The sequence below is a fragment of the Neltuma alba genome, unplaced genomic scaffold (assembly GCF_004799145.2).
Source record: "Neltuma alba isolate B1F8T4 unplaced genomic scaffold, ASM479914v2 tig00012014_pilon, whole genome shotgun sequence".
Classification (NCBI taxonomy): domain Eukaryota; kingdom Viridiplantae; phylum Streptophyta; class Magnoliopsida; order Fabales; family Fabaceae; genus Neltuma; species Neltuma alba.
Genome location: NW_021636585.1, coordinates 897,884 through 917,870, shown reverse-complemented (window position 1 = coordinate 917,870; position 19,987 = coordinate 897,884). Strand labels below are relative to the sequence as shown.

Sequence of the window (19,987 nt, the reverse complement as noted above, 5' to 3'; positions counted from 1 at the left end):
TAGTTAGTTCATCAAATACCAAAGGAAGAATTCCAGGTTTGCATTTTTTTATTTTTTATTTTTAATGATTGGAAGATTTTTCTATCGGTTCGCCAATGGCTAGCCAAGCAATGAAACTAAAGAAAGTACGCATGGTCTTCATGTTCCAGTCAGCAGGGAAAACAAAAAGTTAAACTATGAATGAAGACCAACCTCAAATACAATCATCGCAAGATTTTGAACTTCAGAGGTCACTCCCTGATGCCAAGCTCAAGCTCTAACTCATCATCCTCTTCAAACAATTTCAAAAGGCGAGCATATTGCTCTTCTCTTTTCTTCTTCTGCCACAACTTAAACAGGCAAAAAAAGAACAGCAAAACTACCACAAGTGCGATCACTATAATGGCAACCGTAGAACCCTTTCTTTTAGGCTTATCATTGGCACCAGATGAATCATCAGAAACGCCTGAAGAAAAAAATACCCTAGAAATCAGATGGTGCGGATCTGCACAAGTCTGAGAGAAAGAAAAAGCGCAAAGGATTTGACTGAAGAGCATAACCATAGTTCTCACACCAACTAACGTGAAGGAAAATACAAACTGAAATTTAACATAATCAGTGCAATCTGAAAGTAGTACAAGTTTTCAACCCATGTAGTGGAACATGATCAAGAAATAATAATCACGTCCGCAAATAAGGTCCACCACTGAAGTTATAATCGGGAAAGAGTCAATGTCCTAAAATTATGCCGGGGTGCTTATTGCTAAAGCCTAAAATAATACACATATCAAGCATATCAAGTAGGAGTTCGAGCTTCAGCAGTCATAGAATGATTTAAAGCTTCAAAATTTTGCCTTTTAAGAAGCATGTACTTTGATTACATCGAATACTAAGAAAAACAATTCGTCCAAATAACAGATAAACACAAGACAAACCAAATTCATCCATCAAAATTTTGTACACGGCCAATCAAGTAGCCTATTTTGCACAACCAGAGGTGGGTTATAGATGCCATCATCCAAAAGCACGAAATCACTGTCGACAGTCATCGGCATCATAGTTTCATTTATACATTTCCAGTCTTTCTTAGATATAAGAAAACGGCCAGAAAATTTCTCAAAAAGCAACTGAAAATATTGGCACAGCTTATGCATCTATTAAAAGGAAATTAACTAGCCCTAAGAACTACAGTGAATATGAATTTTGATCAATAAACACGGACATAAAACAGAGAAGCAACATGCCAACCCAAATAAAGCTACAAATCAAATGAATATCGAGTCAAATCAAACGAAAAGCTCAAGAATTGCGATAAAAAAACGAGCAGAGATGGGGGGGCAAACCTAGGATGAATTGTAAGGAGCACGAAAGGAAAAATATGAAGAAATTGAGCGATCTGCTTCGGGAAATTGCACTCATTTCTGCGCGTCTGGAGAGATCGCGGACTTTGAGCAACGCGTCAATGGATTTCTCAAAGCTCTCTCAAATTCGATAAAAATTTATTTTGACAATTTGTTTACTCGTTTTTGATGTTTGGCTCGGTGGACCCCATTCTCTTGTTTTTTGTTTTTGTTTTTTGACCGGAAGACCCCCATTCTCTTGTTTACTAGTCTGGAAAGAAACGCAGAAAAACTTTTACGAGAATTATATTTTATTTTATATCATTCTGTGAGAATTAATTACATAAACTGAAATAGGGTAGAAAATAAATAATTTACATAAAAAAGTATTTTAAAATTATTAGATAAAATTAATACGAAATATTATTATGTATTTTACATTTTAGCTTTTATTTTTTATTTTTTATTAAATCTCTCGGTGGAAAGTCATTAGATCATAAGTATTCAGGTAAAAAAACAATATCCCAATATCAATATCATTAAATACAATTATTAAAAATTGTAAGAAATCCTAACATAAATAAATATTTTTTAAAAAGAAATCGATGCAAATGATTAAATAAACCCGCCAAATCTAGTCTGATTAACTCTTTCTGATCATCAAACTTTTGATATCTTTAGCTTGTTTAACTTTTATTATGTTAAAAACTTATAATCATGTATAATTCTTCCGGGTTGAACAAAAAATAACACTACAAAAACTAATTGTATCCGATTATGAGATTTTAAACTTTTATTAATAAAATTAAATTAAATTTCAGAAACCAAATCCATAAGTAAGGTGGATGGACTAAAATTTATTATTCTTTTTATACCACAAGTTTCATTGTATTCCTTTTTTTGAAAAAAAATTACAAGACAAGCTGATTTAAATATCTTGTTAACGAAACAAAATAAATAGCTTGTCTTAAATATCCTGTTAACAAAACGTCTCAAACTCTATTTTCAAACCGCCAAAAAAGGATTATAATATCATGCGTTACGCAAAATCCCTAAAATAAATCACTATAAATTATAATTATAAATAATGCAATTATTTGCTCGTTTGTGTTTATTGATTGATATGTAATTGCTTTAAAAGCCGTATGTTTGAATAACCATGTAAATAATTTTAAAACTGGCTACAAACGTCCAATCCATGTCATAATAAATTATAAACCTCCCTAAATCTAGTTTTTTTTCATTGAAAAAAAAAACCTTTTTTTTTCGTATCCTTTTATTTTTCTCAATAAAAATGAACCTTTCGATATTATTTAGACGAATTACGAGTCCGTAAAACACGCCACGGTGAACACTAAAAGACGTCGTCGATTTATTTATTTTGGTAACAAATAGGGTGAGAGATGCAATGTGCAAAGCCGCCATGCAGAAGATTCTGCCAGCATGAGCCACTTCCCGAAATTTTCAGGATAGTGACAATAGGTTTTGTACAGCAAAGGCTTTTCTTTTACTTTCCTTTTATAAAAGGGGGAAATTATCTTTACTAACTACAGTGGATTCAGATTTATATTTAGAATTTATAAGTTCTTGTTAACCTCATTGTATCCCTGCAGTCAAAATTGTAGTAATTGCAATATCAAGCAGTTGAATAACACTGTTTCTCAAGCTAAGTACAGCCAAGGATTCGCTTTTAACTGGAAAACGAAATAATTAATTCTACCAAAGTCAAGGAAACATGACAAAAACATACCCTTTCAACAAGGGATTGGTGGTTCACTTGAAGCATTTGGCATCCAGAAGAGGCTGTCCCTCAAAAGGCTCATAATCTTCAATCATCTGATTGACACGCTCCTTTTGAGCTTCATCTGATATGTCAACCTTAGTCCATTCGTAGAGCTCCATGTCATAGCACTCATCAATCACAAATTGGGGGATTTCTTGCCCACGGAATAGCCATAATCCCTTCACCTTGAATGGTGGTTCTGAACCGATCACAAGCATCTTCCCAAATGCATACTTGCGGGCCAGATCCATCCTCTGAAGAAATCCACCAACCTTGTTCATGGTCACAAAGGAAACAGTATTCTCATTGTTGTATTTGTAATCACAGAACCAAAGAGAGTATCCCTCAGGATCATACATGTCCCAAAATCCTGCAACAAGGATAACATTAGATCTTACAAATAATATTGCACCTTAGTGTCTCTAGAACTAGGCAGCTTATATTAGAAATTTTGAAACATAGCTAAACTTGTATGTTTAATAGCATTAAATTTGTTAAATAGAGTTCATACCTTTGATTGCAACCTCACGGAAGTTGGTTTTAGTGTTTGAGTAGAGTCTTTTCCACTCATCCAATATCATCTTACTTGGAGGAAGGAGGTCAAGGGGATTCTTGGGTTTGGGCTTTGGCGCCTCCTCTTCTGCATCTGCAGGTTTTTCTGCTTTTGGAGCCTCTTTCTTGGTCTCTTTCTTTGGTTCATCCTTTCCCTTCTGTTTAGCCGATTCTTTGGTCTGAGAAGGCTTCTTTGCAGATTGAATAGGAGGAACAGCTTCAGTCTGCTTGACCTCGCCTAAAATTTTTTTGAATTTTGGCTGGTTGACCAAGGTCCAGAAGTATCTCTCAACATGAGGAAACTCTGAGGTGAAGCTCTTGGTCATGAGACAATTGAAACCAAAAAACAAATTGCATGTCATGATGATGTCAGCCAGGGTCACAGAATGACCAACCAGGTAAGTATTTGAGGCAAGGTGAGTGTTCAAAGCACCCAATGCTCTTTTCAATGCAGAAATTGCAGCCTCCTCAACCTTCATCCAGAAACGTTAAGAGATTAGGCAAATAAAATACCTGGGCAGCACAAAATTAAAGGAGATAACCCAAAAAGGGGGGGGGGCTTGAAAACACAAACCACCATTTTCATGTCAACAATAAGAATGAACATGAGAATTCATCATTTAGCTGTAACATTTCTACAGCACAGCTAACTATCCCTATAATTTCAACAGCACACTTAACTACACTTGTGTATTCAGTGCTGAGCTGAAGTTCGTTGGTGAATAAATTTTACAAGGATTTTCCACAGGATAACAGGAACTGTTGAAAAGTATAATGACACGTGGATTATATAATGGAATTAAAACCAATTCCTAAGAATACAGACTTCATAACATATTCTGAGGCAAATAAACAGAGCGAAACTATTAACAGTAACACAACCTACCGGGGCAAGGTATGGAGTATATCCCATTCTTGGTATGAACCAAATTCGAAGATTAGCATCAATCTCCAATGAAGAAAAATCAATCCATTGTTCGATGTGACCCTGATTCATTAAGATAAATGATCAGATATAAGCAAAAATGCACTTAGTGATGCATGCAACATCATTCTAGAACTAGAGGTCTTCTGCACACTTCATAAGAGGGTGGGATACAACAGAGACCCCAACAAGTGAATGATGGAAAAGAATTAGAGAAGCTTACATAATCAATGGGAGAGCATCCGAATAGAGGACTGTCAGCCTTCAAGCGAGCAACTGCAGCAAAAAAAAATATATATATATATATATATATAGACATAAACTAACACTATTAAAAAGTTGAAAGAATGTACAGTGAATGAAATCATACCATAGCGTGCAATTGCATTGCTCTCAAATATCGGACCATCTGGGGTTTCCAAAACAGGAACCTGTAAAGATAATGCATCTCAAATTCTCAAATAAGTTCAAGCTAAAGTAAAAAATTTCTTTATTGCAGAGAGAAATACAAGTAGCATGCCTTGCCAATAGGGTTCATCTTCAGAAACTCAGGAGTTTTATTAGAGACACCCATCTCAAAATCTTCGGACACTTTAAGTTGCACACCCACATACTCTGCTGCAATAAGTGCCTTATAACCATTTTTGCTTGTGTTCCTCCCAGGGTACAGGATCTGGGCATAAACAACAAAATAAACAACAGGCAGAGATTCATTAAAAAGTTTAGCCATCAAAGTTCCAAAACAAGCCAATATTAGTTTGCAACGAAGAAAAGTGATACTATGCAACTCCTACAAGAAATTGGTGGCAAAATTATTAAGCATGTGAAGATGAGTAATTCCTCGATTGTTGGATGGAAATGAAGAGTAAGAAATGCAAAAACACCTTATTTACCTCTATCCCCTTTCTTTTATTGTAAATATATTCATGTAGGTGGAGCCAAAAAGGGTCATTTGATAGCTTATCCACATATGAATGCTTACTCTTCTTTGATGAAACTAAGTATTGGAAGGAAAACGCATCCTTTACATTGCGTGACACCAACACGTGAAGGTGTATTGTTTACTTTCCATTATTTTTCCAAACGTTCCCGAGAGATAGAGAACCAAATCAGCGTTAATTCCATAACAGATTGAAATTACAATGCATCACGGTTCACCCGGCTTTAAACAACATAGTAAAGTATATCCCAGAGCACGAATATACAAGCATGCTGATGCACTTATACAAGCATGCAAGAAACCCTCCATATTCCCGACAGAGTTCAATTGATGTAATTTCCCCATGATCATCTCATTGTTTGTGTCCCAGAGAAATTATTAGAATTGAATGAAATTTACCAGCGCCATGGCTTCACGGGAAAACGTACCGCTCCTCCTCTAATTCAAGATCTGATCACCAAAGCCACGAGGAAAAAAAAAAAAAAAAAAACCGATCAATCTACAAAAGCAACTTGGCAACAGAAAAATGACTTTTTTTTTCCAGTCTCATTCAGAAAATAAGCGAAAAGAACAAAATTCAACTCGTATATAGACCTTATTCTTTTTCAATGAAAACGAACACAGTATACACAGCAAGCCAGTCATCAGAAATGAACAGATAGTAAGATTAGGAAACTAGAGAGATCTTACAATGCGAACGTTCTCCTGAAGCACAAGCGCAGCAACTGTGTGAAGGAAGCAAGAGCAAGACAACGCAAGTATAATACGGCAAGCTAGGGTTTTTGATCGTAAAGGGAGTGGGAGAAGGCAGAACGGTGGCCTCACGTGGTTTTATTCCGTTGCTTAGTGGGCGAGTGGGGGAGAAATGATTTTTTACGTTTAAAAACGAAAGCGAAAAAATGGATGTTGAAATTAGAACAAAGAAATTTAATATAGTTTTATTTTACTATTTGTCACAATATGTCTGAAATATTATTTCAGCCAATTTCTATATTTGAAGTTAAAAAAAATATTAAACAAATAAATGTATATAATTTAAAATTCTAAAAATATGACTAGAAATGTTAAAATTTTAACAAACCAAATTTACATTAAATACGGATTGTTTTGTTCCAAACTTCTGACGTAATGATGGTTGGGTCAAAGGAATGAAAGAAAGTTTGTTTTCCGTAATTGTGATTTTAAGGTAAAGGTTAAAAAAAAATATTGATCTTATGAGATTTGTGTGGATTTTAAAAATAGAAAAGAGATTTTTCATAATTAAGTTAAATTGGAGGTGAGATCAGTGCATTTTACTCATTTTAAATTAATAATAAAAAGTATAATACTTAAATTCCTTATATTAATTACGTCAAGTTATTTAATTACACGTAACTGTGAACCTTATTTTTAAAATGTTAGTATTTAATAATATTTAATTATAAATTCACATCAATAAAAAAACACATAGTCATACATAATTGAAGAACATGACATAATGCGTATAAAAAAATTTAATGTAAGTTTTTTCCTAATGAAAATGTCAAATATTACGCAAATTTGCCCAAAAAAAAAACCACATCACATCCAAATAATTCTACTTTCGAAATAATTCCAGTCTTATTTGAATAGAAGGGATCAAGTGATTTTATGATACCAAATGGAAGGTTTGGTTAGAGTGGAAAAAACAATTCGATTTCTTGTCACGAGAGCTTGATTGGCTTTTGTAACCCCAAAATCACATCAAGAGGCAATTTGAGTCCAAAAATTCTGATTGGATAGGCATTAAAGCCAAAAGATTTAGATGGATAATCAAACTAGCTTTTTATAAGAACATGTACAAACATAAATATAGTTGACATAAAAACCACATTTACAAAGGTTTAATCCATGCCAGTGGTTAGCTTTTCTTTGCTGTCTTCATTGAAACTTTGAATTATTTAGATAGCTTTTAATGAGACAAAATAATTTTCATTTTTTAAAAATTATTGAATTTGAATAATCAAGGTGGATCCAATAATTTACAATTGTTGTGGTTTCTCCATTAAATGGGGAAAAGCCATTAAAAAAAGCGAGTTTACATAGGAGTTACGTATTATGATTACACTATTATTTTTTCAAGGTTTAATATAGTTTATGGTACTATAAATTTATCTTCATTTTGATTTTGATTCTTCAAGTTTCAAACTATACGTTTTGGTCCCTCAAGAACAAAATGGTTTAAATTTTTATTAAACTATAGGGATCATGTTTGCAATAGTAAAAAGCTTGATAAACAAAAACCTATTATTTAAAACTTGAAATACTAAAACTAAAATGAGAGTAAATTTAAGGGACCAAAAATTGTATTAACTATTTTTTAATCATATACTACACCTTTTTTTTTCCGCATACTGTTGGCTGGATTTTTAATATCTCTTCAAATGTATAATTACATATGGTGAAATCAAGATTGGCGAAAAAAAAAATGGTGAAATTAAGAGGTGTTTGGTTGGGTTGGATGATTTATAATATGAAACCAAACATGCCAACTTAAAATAGCAAGGGTATGTGTCTTCGCTGGCTTGGGGCGTCAGATGGTTGCTTGATCTTCCTAGGGACGCAATCACTCATACTCCCGTCGAGGGGTCAACTATCCCTTTTTACCGCAATACAAAAGCAAGCATGAGCTTGATTCTTCAAGAAAGAAAAATGAAAACAAAAACCTGGAAATTATGAAATTCTAATTCAGGTAATTAACAATTCAAAACTCAGAGGAGGAAGTGAGGCCTGATCTGATATTTTGAAAATAAAGTTAAATAACTAAAATACTCTTGTTTCAAACTTGTCACTATTAATAAATTTCTTGTCATTTTTTATTCAATATTTGTTATTGTTAATTCACAATTTGTTAGTAAATAACTTGTCATTGTAAGTAAATTTCTTATCATTTATTGTTGAACACTTGTTATTACCAGTTCACTAAACTTTTTTGAAAAAGGACATTTTAATTATTTAACTATATCTGCAAGATACCAAATCAAGTATAACTTCCTCTCCTAATATTTGAAGTGCTAGGTACTTGAATTGGAATTTCAAAATTTCTAGATTCTTTTTTTGTCATTTTCTAAAGAAAAACACTAAGAGAAAGTAAATCATATTTAAAAGACTTCCCCCAATCCTAATTCAAGTTAAGTTAATATTACCTCCGATCCTAATTATAAGAGTTAATTGAATAATTTGACGAAATTAAGAAAAGAAGTTAGTTATTTATAATAAATATATGTTATCTTTCCGAAAATATCTTTGCTAATTAAGTGCATTAATTATAACTATCATTGTTAAAAGGATTATTTTGAAAAAAAATGCATAAATATGAGAGATAAAGGATTGGATCTTATATTTAGAATCAAAATAAATGTTAAATAAGGGTTTATATTAAGGACCGGAGGTAGTATAATTTCTAGTCCCTCAAATTTTAAACTCTAGGTTTTGGTCTCTCAAGTTTCTTTTCATTTAAATCATTAGTTCATATAATTTAATAAAAATCAAAACTTATTGTTTGAAATTTAAAATACTAAAATCAAAATAAGAATAAATTTAAGAAATTAAAAATTAAATTAACCCTTCAAGATACAAATTTTGGGATAAGGGCAAGCAATTGTTTTTATAAGTTAATAAAAAAATTAGGGGTAAAATTATACCATTAAAAAATAAGATCAAAGTAAAATTGTATTTTTACCCAATAAATAAATTTTTTTTTGAAAAATAATTTTTGTTACATATTTATTATCTATATTTAATTAATGTTCGTATTTCCAAGCTAACAACTACAAGACGTTTTTTCACCTACTCGAGTCTTTAATTTTGACCTGGTTTATTAAGATATTCATGTCTGACAAAATTTGTCTTTGCTTGATTCTTGCTTTCGTCGGAGATTTCGACGTGGAAAACAGAATTAGTTAAAATTTTTCTATAAGGGTAATTGCGATTTGCGATTTGCGATGCCAGATCCGTGAAAACTAGAAGGGCATTTTAGTCATAATGCTGCTGTAATACTCTCACTTCCACTCACACTACTCAGGCCAACATTGCATAAATCCAGAGGTTCGTTTTCAATTTCATTGATTTTTCTCTGACTCGCATCTTCTTTCTTCTTCCTCTCGCGTCCGATTTCCCAGGGTACGAGCGCTTTAAGTTTTTATTTTTTTTTCCTTCCATTTTTGTTCGCTTAATTTTCTGAATTTGCTATAAAAAGGCGATTTTTTCCTTATAGGGAGACAGAAAATGGCGAGGAGACCCGACGAAGAATACGATTATTTGTTCAAGGTGGTCTTAATCGGTGATTCGGGTGTTGGGAAGTCCAATCTCCTTTCGCGATTCACCCGCAATGAATTTTGCTTGGAGTCCAAGTCCACCATTGGTGTTGAATTCGCCACTCGTACCCTAGAGGTCTTTCTCTCTGTTCTCTCCTTCTCTATCTCATTCAGGGTGATAGTTATGGCAGTACTAACGGCGACTCTATTTTCCATCTGATCTGTGCTTAAGAATTCAGCATGGAAATGAATGGTTTAAACAGACTGTCTGTGTGTGTTTGATCTCATGCCTGTCAAGTTTTGGCTCTATTCGGAATCGTATCGGATCTAAGTCTGATTTTTTTTTTTTTTAAATAAACTGGGTTTGTCCCAGATCTGTTTTCTTACTTTAACTGTTCGCTTCTTGGATTGTCAATACGAGTGTAACATTTGATTTGGGTCCTGGGAACTGGGTTATGTTCTGAATTTAAAGTGAATGCTTTTCAAATTTTGCTTTGCTACCCGGAGTGATGCTTTTGAATATCATATTTTTCACTGATATCTTGATCGGTCCTTTTCTAATTTTCACTCTTATTGCATCATCTAATACTTGAACCATGAAGTGCTAATTGTTTGTCACTGATAATCGATAAATTCATTTTGCTTCTATAGAAGTTGCAGTGAGATTGGGGCCACCACGTGATACTCATTTCTTATTCTTTGAAATCTTAGTTTATTCCAACAGCCCGTAGGTTAAGGGGCATTGAGGTTTGATGCCCGAGTTTTCATTTTCCTGATGCTTCTCAATATCCACCCCCCCCCCCCCAACCCAAAAAAGAAAGAAAGAAAGAAAGAAAGAAAGAAAAATCTCCGGTCTAAATTTAATCCTTACTTAATTGCCATAGTGTCTTGGTATGGTTTTAACGGATCATACTTGGTCAGTGAAAGAGTAATTCCTATCAAGCTATAGCACATCAATGGCCTGCAGTCAGTTGTGTTTATATTTTATTCCCCAATTTTCTGGAACTATGATTATGATTGTGAGAAATGTATTTACATTTTTGTTTGATGATTGCATTCAACTTGTCTTGGTAGGTGTATTATTGTAGAATAATGAATGAGAATGCATTAATATTTAATACACTCATTATTCATTGAAACAAGATAGCTGAGTAATCTGTTAGAGATGATGCCTTGATGCCAATAGAGGCATCCAGAGAGGAACTGTGGGTAGTCACCAAGTTTTGTGTCTCTTGATTGTAAAAGTCTGCACTTTTGGTTTTCTATTTTTTAATGCCCTTTTAGTCTGATTGCTGGCTACAAAATTGTCTTGAGTGATTTATAGTGAAAGTTTTGTAGAATCAGTTTGTGATATCTTCGTAATTTCTAAAATTTTCCGTGCACTGAAAAGTGCTGACATGGATGTCCAGGTTGAGGGAAGAACCATCAAAGCTCAAATATGGGATACTGCGGGACAGGAACGATACAGAGCAATAACCAGTGCCTACTATCGTGGTGCTCTTGGAGCTCTTCTGGTCTATGACGTAACAAAACCTACAACATTCGAGAACGTTAGCCGTTGGCTAAAGGAGCTTAGGGACCATGCTGATGCTAACATTGTGATCATGTTGATTGGGAACAAGACAGATCTGAAGCATCTTCGAGCTGTTGCCACGGAAGATGCCCAGAGTTACGCCGAGAAAGAAGGCCTTTCGTTCATCGAGACGTCTGCTCTTGAAGCTACCAATGTTGAGAAGGCTTTTCAGACGATTCTTGCAGAGATATACCGCATCATCAGCAAGAAGTCACTGTCTTCTGGTGAGCCTGCGCCTTCTTCTGTTAAAGAAGGGAAGACTATAACAGTTGGGGGAGCTGAGCCAGCAAAGAAGCCTTGCTGTACATCTTCTTGAAGTAATTGTAACTTGCATTAGTTTTCCCTACACCTTTCTCGGTTTTCCAGTATCATACTATCATTATATCACATGTGGGTTGTTAAATTTGCTTGTTTTGTTTATCATTCTTTTGGAACAATATTTTGTTGTTACAAAGTTTTATAATGATTTCTTACGGTTGTTTTGCGCATTGCGATTTGTCTCTGTCTCAAGGACGCGGAATTTAGGTGCAGCTATTTGAACCTGGAGTTTACTTGGACAACATAAAAGAAAAAGGACAAAAGTTTAATACTCCTTTGGTCGTAAGAATCAATTAATTTGACTTGATTAAGAAAGTTCGATAAATTAATTAATTATAACAAATGTGATTTGATTTTTTAAACTACTTTTGTGTCACATTATATTATATATTAATTTATAAGTTATATAAATTGGTTTAGAAGAAAATGATAAATGTGATAAATAAACAAAATGAACAGAGACTTCGTATTTATGATTAAACTATGATTAAAATTAACCATAAACTAGCCTTTGTATCTATTTAGGATAGAAGTGTTATTTTTAAATGTTTGGTACTAGCCAGTCCATAAGAATATAATAAATGGGTTCGTTAAACACCTAACTAAAATTACATTATTAGATTTTTATTACATCTGTTTGTGTAAGAGAATAAGCAAGAGATCTGTTATGACGGGGATGGAAAGAATTAATGAATCAACATATGCAGACCTACACACGTACAGGTATCTATATATTGTATCGTTTGGAGTGGGTTGGCAAATTATTTCTTGGAGAATTAAGGGCGCACTGATATCTTAAATCATATATTTTCTAAGATATTGGATGGTCATGATGATTGCAAATTTCTAAGAAATTATTTCATCATAACGTCAAAATTTCAGAAATATTACATAAAATGGCGTCGCCGTATAAACTATGAATTTGACATTAGATATTTTGAATTTTGGGTACCAAATTATACTCATAACTTTTTTCTCGTATGTTTAGGTTCTCCAAAAATTCATCAACTAAATGACTCATGCAAAGGTCAACGTTACATTTCACCGAAAAAAGAAAGGTCAATGTTATAAAGAATCAGGATTTCAGCTAATTTTAATTTAAAGTTCAAATCACCAGGCATAAAAAATTAAGAAAATATAGTCCATATTCTACTGAGGAGAATTACATTTTTTTATCTTGGTGATCACGCTTTGAGAGATGAAACTCTTGCTTGTTCATTGTCCCATTCACTTTTTGAAGGTGTATACCACTATTTTTTTAACGATATCTAATCGTTACCTTTAATTATATTAATTTCATAATTAAAGATATAGTATTATTTTAAATAACCAGAAGCAAGGACTACCTCGCATTGCTTGGTTAATTCATGGGGGCCAATGGCTCAAACAGACTGTAAAGCAGCAATGCAGATTGTTCATTGTCATGAAAGTTATAACATATAATACATTTTTAAAAATATATATAAAAAGCAAAAAAAAAATTTGGGGAAAAATTTCTCCCATAAAAAAATTGTATTGGTGAAAATGAACTAAGTTAAAGTATTGGTACTCCGTATGTACAACTTTTGCAGAATACTAGTACTTCCTTTAGATAAAAACTTACTAGATTTTTCTCATAAATAAAATTTCAATTGGGACCTTCCCCCAATTTCCCAAAAAAAAAAAACAAAGAAAGAAAGACAGCTGCAGAAGTGAACCCATACGCAACACAATAAGCCTTTTGTGTCAATTTTTTTTTTTTTTGCCCCTTTGGAACGTATAAGGGCATGCTTGTATAAAATATTAAATTCAGTAAAAGATGCCAGTAGATGCAAAGTTAGGTACCAAAAACAAAAGACGCCTGCAGGAAATTGCTGAGATTTAATTCTAAATTTTCAAGGGTTCATCAGAACTACGTTTAAAAGACTATTAAAACAGACCATGGTTCAACGGTTACAGAGAAAATGATCCATATCAAGAGAGCCAACAGGTTATATTATATTAACATAATATGAAAGGAAAGTAGAAAATACACAGATGTTTTGTGATTTAACCACAGCAGTTGCTCTTCTGCTGGATTGGCTGTCCCTTCATCTCAACAGTTCCTGTTGACTTGCCACCTGTTGTTGGTTGGCTTCCCATCCTGCAATCACAAAAAGTACACTAAAGTGGTGTTTGGGTGGAAACCAAACCATAATTTTAAAAATGACTTTACGATATATAAAGTATGTGATAGGAGTCCTGTCTCAACTAACGTTAAAGCACTTTATTAAGTCATGAAAGGACAAAAATTTATGTACATGTTTGATGTCAATCTCTAACAAAAACATGTCGGATTCTTTTCCAATTCAGATCTTTTACATTCACAAAATAAACAAAGCCCATCCAGAGAGATAAAGAAAAAGAGAGTAGATGAGTGTAATAATATAATGTGAAGTCCAAACATAATCCCATTCTCTTGTATTGGTCTCTCTCCAAATGCATAAATTCATGAATGTGGAGGATTCAATTTGGATACTTCTTATGGTTTAAGATTATTACAGAATTGTCACTTGCAAAAAATTTCATCCACTGATTATATATTTATTGAAGAACTTGTTGACCAACTCATCAGACAAAAGGGTACACGAGATAGTTAATTGCTTTTGAAGTAATGAAGTGATCAGAATATAATCACTCTGTACCTAATATGCAGCCAATAAATAAAATCTAGAAACAGCAAGGAGTTATATAAAAAAGTAAACACTTGACTTCAAACATCACAATTACATCATTCAATTTTTCCTCAGTTACATTATATATTACAAAGTGAATTTAATGATTCTAACAACAATAAACTCCCATCACACAGGCAACATGTGAGAATGGCTGCAACATGGGAATGCAGAAATTAAAATTGTCATAAAAAGTAAGGGCTTACACTTGTTATATTATTAAACTTTTCAATTGGAGATAATCTTTAACTTCAACCAAGAGGAAAAGGGCAGGAGGGCAAAACAAATCAAACAAAAACCTAAATCATAGTATTCATTATCTGTGAATTGATCAATATCTAAATCATTGAGAAACAAGGGAAGTGGGAAGAAAAAATACTTCTTCTTAATCTCAGCCGTCATGGTTAAGAAGGCCTGCTCCACATTGATTGAGTCTTTAGCACTTGTCTCGAGGAAAGGGATACCAAGTTCATCAGCAAATGCCTGTAATTAAACCCATAGATATGAAGAAATCATGTTAGATAAGCAACACCTTAATTAATTTCTTTCTCTTTTGGTACGTTCAAAACTAACAAAATTTTATTTGTTGCCTGAGTTTCCACTGCTAATCGCATTTGATCCCTACCATCAAGCAAAAATCAGACAATTTCACTCTATGCCTCGTGTTAGGTAGCCATCAAACTAACCCATTTGCATATATAAACAAATATTACCAAGTTTGAACTTATACATCGCATTGTCAAGATGTTACAATTTATAACAAGATCAACAGGAAACGGCTAGAACAGACAGAAACAGAAAACTAATATAAAACAATGAAAATATAGAAAGCAAACATGTATGAGCAGATGCCTGACGTTAGGTTGAATTTGACATAAAAAAATTGTGAAATTACAATCCAACAGTCACATTTACCTTAGCTGTCTGCGTGTCAACAACCTTGTTATCAACTAGGTCGCATTTGTTACCAACAAGAAGCTTGCAGACACTGTCATTAGCATATCTATCAATTTCATTCAACCACTGCTTGACATTGTTGAAGCTCTCCATCTCAGTAACATCATAGACAATCTGTTGCAATCTCAAACCATATATAATTCAAAAGTTTGATAGATTTTGCTGCTGAGACAAAGTCTTTATTATATTCCTCACAGTTTAATGACGATAGAACAGAGCCACTTACAATTATTCCATGAGCTCCCCTATAATAACTACTTGTTATGGTTCTGAATCTCTCTTGTCCGGCAGTATCCCACTAAAAACGAAAAGGACAGAGTGTCAGATTCATCACTTCTAATTAAAAATTTACTAGATTAGGCTTTGGAATATATTAGGAAGCAAATTAGAAGCCTGTTTTAATAAGGTTACACCAAATGCTTAAACTGAATTACACAACCAAGTTGCTTCTGTGAAACCATGACAATGAAGAGAAAAATGCAGTTGGACAAACCATGAATGGAAAATTATCTCCAGATCCCCTCTGCATATTCTATCAAAATCAGATGATATGGGTGTATATTAAATGAAATTTGCAGCTTTAAATGCAGTATTTTGGGAAATCATAGCCCTAATTTGCATGGTTTTGAAGCATAAATGTTCTAAACAGTGAAGTAAAATACACGCTACTTTTCATATTTTATTAGACAGGATTAAAAGTTACATCACTTCCTTAAACTTGGTACAACGAATATGATCCTATGGCTACACAACATCATATAGGATGAGACATGCCTAGATATCATATAAGCCACATAGTTAGTCATAATACAAAATCTTATTAAATGAAGAGCACGTATGATAAAGGCCACAGTTTCTACTCACAATCTGCAGCTTGACTGTTTTCCCTTCCAGCTCCACAGTTCTGATTTTCTGAAAAGAAAAAAGGAAGTTGCTGCTTTTCAACCATGAAAATATCTGAATATAAATTAAGAAAAAGAAAAAGAAAAAATTATCAGAAATGTAATTAATAAAGCAGAGAATGATACTTACGAAATCAACCCCAATGGTGCTTATGTAGCTGTCCACATACGAGTCATCCTGAAAATTATAGTGAGCAATGAAATAAAATTAACCAACCATTAACTTGAAACAATGTCTCGCTCCGCAGAATAACCCAAATTAAGCAAAATGGGTGACAGTATAACAAAAATGCACCAACAAAGTCAACTCACAGCAAATCTGAGAAGCAAGCAAGATTTTCCAACCGAGGAGTCCCCGATTAGCAGAAGCTTGAACAGGTAATCGCTGAAATCAAGCCAAAAACGCAAAAAAAAAAAAAAAGAAATTTCACACAAACAATTCCAGAGAAAATAAACAGGAAAAGAAAAAGTCTTTGGAGGGAAAGGGGCTAACTTACTATTCGTTGCTCATTGGGGTTGTTTATGATCGAAATAAGTGACGTCTCCTGTGTTTACTTCCTCCTTGGGCTTTCTCTCCGCGACCTCTAAAGGAAGAAGAAACGAAAGAAGAAAGAAAAGCGACGAAATGGTGCTGTCCCTCACCTCATCATCAGTCAAATACAATGATTCTACCTTGAAAGAATTTATCTCAATTAAATAATTTCTTTTATTTTCGCAGTGCAATTACAGTTAAGGCCATTCCCGCTCTTGAATATATCTTGGCGGTTCACGCGCGGGCAACATGCGTGTTGTCTTGTTCATTTGCAGAGGGGGTGAAAACTGGAAACCAGTGATTTTACCATGCATAAAATAAATATATAAAAATATTTTTTTTAGAGTAATTTTGAAACATTCTAACACCCCCTGGTAGGCTGTGGCTCGCTTACTTTTTTTGAAACTAGTTTTTTTTTTACACCAATTGAAAATAAATTATATGTTGCTTCATATTTTTATTTGACATCTTTTGGTATGAAAAGAGGGATTCAAGTCAACAGAAGTATAGCTAAAGCTTCTTGGTATGAACAGTAACGTAACAAAATTAGCGATTAAATAATCATCTGCACATCTTAGTCATTTAAATTCACTTAATTTTGAAATGAGTTAATATAATTTTTTGGTCCTTCAAGTTTACTCTAATTTTGATTTTAGTTTCTCAAATTTCAAATTATAGGTTTTGGTCTTTCAAATTTCTTTTTATTTAAAATATTAGTTTCTATAATTCAATAAAAATATAGACTATTTTGTTCTTAGAGAGACTAAAATCTATAATTTAAAATTTGAGAAATTAAAATAAAAATGAGGACAAATTTAAAGGATTAAAAATTATATTAACGCTTTTGAAATAAACGTTTTAGGTAAGGGTAAATTTGGTAGTTTGTTAAAGATATCCCCTTCCGGGCCCCGGCCCCAATCAATCTAGAGGCGAAATGCCGAAAAGCTTATGGATGACATCACCAAATTATAATTTCGGTGCAATTACTAATTACACGACAAATTAAAAGGTGGGCATCAAATACGTTGATATGCTAAATGATTTTGATCTCGTCCTTTTTATTAAAAACAAAAAAAAACAGCAAAAATCCCCTAACAATTTTTTTTTTTCATACTTGTCTCATATTTTATAAATTATTATTGAAAAACAGCTTATAAGCTGTCTAAACGAGTCTTTAAAGGATAGCCCTCCCAACAACAAATATGCTTCTCATATTAGTCTCAAATTCAATATGAGTACTATTATTTTATTTTAAAAAATTAATTTAAAACAATAACTATGGAAGATGAAAAAAAAAGAAGCAGAAATGTAACTTTTGTTTAAATTAGAAAAATCTATATTTATGGAGAATGAGTACACTGAATGATAAATAATGGGGACAAGAAAAAAAAATGAAATTACAAATTTCAGATAGAATATTATCTCTCTTACAAATAGGAGCGGGTTGTCCCTAAAAAAAACTCCTTATATATAAAACCGAAGGTAATATATAAAAAGGATCATTAAAAAGTTCAGCAGCTTATATATTCTTATTAATCCATGAATCCACAACAAAACTTACAAAATCAAAGGAATCAGAATCACCAAAAGGATCTCTTTATTTATATATTTGGCTATAATGAATATATGTAAACTATATATGCAAAACATGAGGCTCAAAATCTCTCCACTTCCCTTCAAGTTCACTAAAACTCACTAAAGCACAAGAGACAATGACCAGGAGAGAATATTATTCCAAAGACATGAGAGTTTTAAAAGAAAGAAATGAAACTAATGAATTTTAATCCTGAGGACAAAATGGCTTATCCAGGTCATCCCTGTGACTAGGAATTCTGAAGTGCCTTAACCTTCCTTCTTGTTTCTTCATATACTTGTCACACAAGAAAGCCCTAGAAAACTTATCTTCAACTTCTCTATTCACATCATGAACAAACACATCAGTTTCTCCACTTTCTCTGTTCCTAGCCATCATTCCAGCAGTATATATAGCAGTCATCCTCCCAGGAGCTTCCTCATAATACCCAGTTGGTGCATCCACCATTATCAAATCCCATTTTATCTCATAGATCTCACTGGGCAATCCCTTCAATGCAAGTTGGCACATGGAGTACCTAGTATCTCCCACTGCTGTACATTCTGGTCCTTTTCCTACTTCCATCAGGTTGTCAGCTTCATTCACCTTGCTGTCATAGGTGACATGGTAGGACTCGAGGCCGGGGAACCTGCGCCGGATTTGCTCGATCCACGCGTCGTCTTCCTCAAGGAAAACAGTCCGGCCACCGTGGTTGAGGGAGCTCCACATGAGGCTGTCATGGCCCAGGCCAAAGACTAAGAAGTTGCAGGGTGATTTCTTTTCTAGAACTCTTTCTGTCACTGAGATTTCTTTGGATGTTTGTTGTGGGGTTATGGTTGAGGTTGAGTAATGGATGAGAGCTTTGGCTAAGGAAGGAGGGATCTTGTTGCAAGAAAGGGAACAATCTTCTTTTGTGCTGCCATTGTCATGATTTGAAGTTTCAAGGGTTAGAAAAGATGATGACGCCTTTGATGAACTTGGAGACATGGCTTGTTGGTTGGAAGGAGAGTAGTTTGGCCATAAAACTAAGATGAAGAAAAATGCTACCAAAAGCCCTAGAACCAGAAGCTTGACGTTGAGGGTTTGATGGGATTTAGGCCTCATACTTCAATACTACCTAATTACAGATTCCCAGAACTGGGTAAGAAATCTCAAGAGAAAGCAAGAATGAAGAAGAAGTTGAATGAGTTTTGGTATGGATGTGGAATGGGATTGATTTTGCAGAGAGGTCAAGTTATAAGGTAAAGGTTGGAGGAGAAGAAGAGGATGAGAGAGTGATTGATTAATTTCTGATGCTTGGACATGAAGAGAAGGAAAAATCATGCAGAGAGGATAATATATTTGACGCAGACAAAGGAGCTACCAGAATTTCTGATGAAGCAAAACGGTTGAGGTTGTTGGATCTGCAAGTTTGGTGAAGCTTCCATTTTATACTATGTCTGTAGTTTTGAGTTCTCACGTTAAAGTATTTATTTGTTGATCTGTGTTTTCCTTTGGCGTGGCTTACAAACAAAATCTAACTTGGGCTGAGATGAATGGGCGCAACAAGTCAAATTAAAATAATTAATAAACTTTGAACTTAAGCATTAAAAAAATTAACTTAATTGTGATTAATGAATAATGTTTGAATTTATATGGTGACAGTT

General features: G+C 33.6%; 4 protein-coding genes and 1 long non-coding RNA gene across 5 annotated transcripts; 1 reads left to right on the top strand and 4 right to left on the bottom strand.

Moving 5' to 3' along the window:
• Positions 1-408: 408 nt before the first annotated feature.
• LOC114721265 (uncharacterized) lies at positions 409-1,472 on the bottom strand. Its single transcript, XR_003738049.1, has 2 exons — positions 1,323-1,472; positions 409-445 (listed from the first exon to the last, which is right to left on the bottom strand). It is a non-coding gene; the product is annotated as an uncharacterized LOC114721265 (long non-coding RNA).
• Positions 1,473-2,882: 1,410 nt separating this feature from the next.
• Positions 2,883-6,313, bottom strand: LOC114721221 (elongation factor 1-gamma-like). Its single transcript, XM_028907047.1, has 8 exons — positions 6,210-6,313; positions 5,919-5,969; positions 5,100-5,252; positions 4,950-5,010; positions 4,803-4,855; positions 4,541-4,642; positions 3,614-4,127; positions 2,883-3,472 (listed from the first exon to the last, which is right to left on the bottom strand). The coding sequence occupies exons 2-8, from the start codon at positions 5,925-5,927 to the stop codon at positions 3,093-3,095; spliced, it is 1,272 nt and encodes a 423-aa protein (XP_028762880.1). The 5' UTR covers positions 5,928-5,969; positions 6,210-6,313; the 3' UTR covers positions 2,883-3,092.
• Positions 6,314-9,586: 3,273 nt separating this feature from the next.
• On the top strand, positions 9,587-11,860 carry LOC114721223 (ras-related protein RABA2a). Its single transcript, XM_028907048.1, has 3 exons — positions 9,587-9,659; positions 9,754-9,929; positions 11,203-11,860. The coding sequence occupies exons 2-3, from the start codon at positions 9,765-9,767 to the stop codon at positions 11,680-11,682; spliced, it is 645 nt and encodes a 214-aa protein (XP_028762881.1). The 5' UTR covers positions 9,587-9,659; positions 9,754-9,764; the 3' UTR covers positions 11,683-11,860.
• Positions 11,861-13,515: 1,655 nt separating this feature from the next.
• LOC114721224 (ras-related protein RABD1) lies at positions 13,516-16,820 on the bottom strand. Its single transcript, XM_028907049.1, has 8 exons — positions 16,734-16,820; positions 16,549-16,621; positions 16,367-16,414; positions 16,199-16,246; positions 15,561-15,632; positions 15,293-15,448; positions 14,757-14,860; positions 13,516-13,806 (listed from the first exon to the last, which is right to left on the bottom strand). Exons 1-8 carry the CDS (start codon positions 16,745-16,747, stop codon positions 13,713-13,715), a joined length of 609 nt encoding a protein of 202 aa, XP_028762882.1. The 5' UTR covers positions 16,748-16,820; the 3' UTR covers positions 13,516-13,712.
• A 1,452-nt stretch (positions 16,821-18,272) lies between these two features.
• LOC114721255 (glucuronoxylan 4-O-methyltransferase 1-like) lies at positions 18,273-19,619 on the bottom strand. The gene has a single exon (XM_028907088.1). The coding sequence runs from the start codon at positions 19,443-19,445 to the stop codon at positions 18,549-18,551; it is 897 nt and encodes a 298-aa protein (XP_028762921.1). The 5' UTR covers positions 19,446-19,619; the 3' UTR covers positions 18,273-18,548.
• Between the last annotated feature and the right edge of the window lie 368 nt (positions 19,620-19,987).

Bases quoted from the DNA above. Each gene is read 5' to 3' on its own strand.
- LOC114721221 (XM_028907047.1), bottom strand. The intron at 5,011-5,099 runs GCATGCTACTTG...TTATCTTTACAG, and splicing joins AGATGAACCCTATTGGCAAG to GTTCCTGTTTTGGAAACCCC. The intron at 3,473-3,613 runs GTATGAACTCTA...TCCTTGTTGCAG, and splicing joins CCGTGAGGTTGCAATCAAAG to GATTTTGGGACATGTATGAT.
- LOC114721223 (XM_028907048.1), top strand. From the start codon at position 9,765: ATGGCGAGGAGACCCGACGAAGAATACGATTATTTGTTCAAGGTGGTC. The intron at 9,930-11,202 runs GTCTTTCTCTCT...ATGGATGTCCAG, and splicing joins TCGCCACTCGTACCCTAGAG to GTTGAGGGAAGAACCATCAA.
- LOC114721224 (XM_028907049.1), bottom strand. The intron at 16,247-16,366 runs GTAAGTATCATT...TTTTCTTTTCAG, and splicing joins GCACCATTGGGGTTGATTTC to AAAATCAGAACTGTGGAGCT. The intron at 15,449-15,560 runs GTAAGTGGCTCT...AGATTGCAACAG, and splicing joins GGGGAGCTCATGGAATAATT to ATTGTCTATGATGTTACTGA.
- LOC114721255 (XM_028907088.1), bottom strand. From the start codon at position 19,445: ATGAGGCCTAAATCCCATCAAACCCTCAACGTCAAGCTTCTGGTTCTA.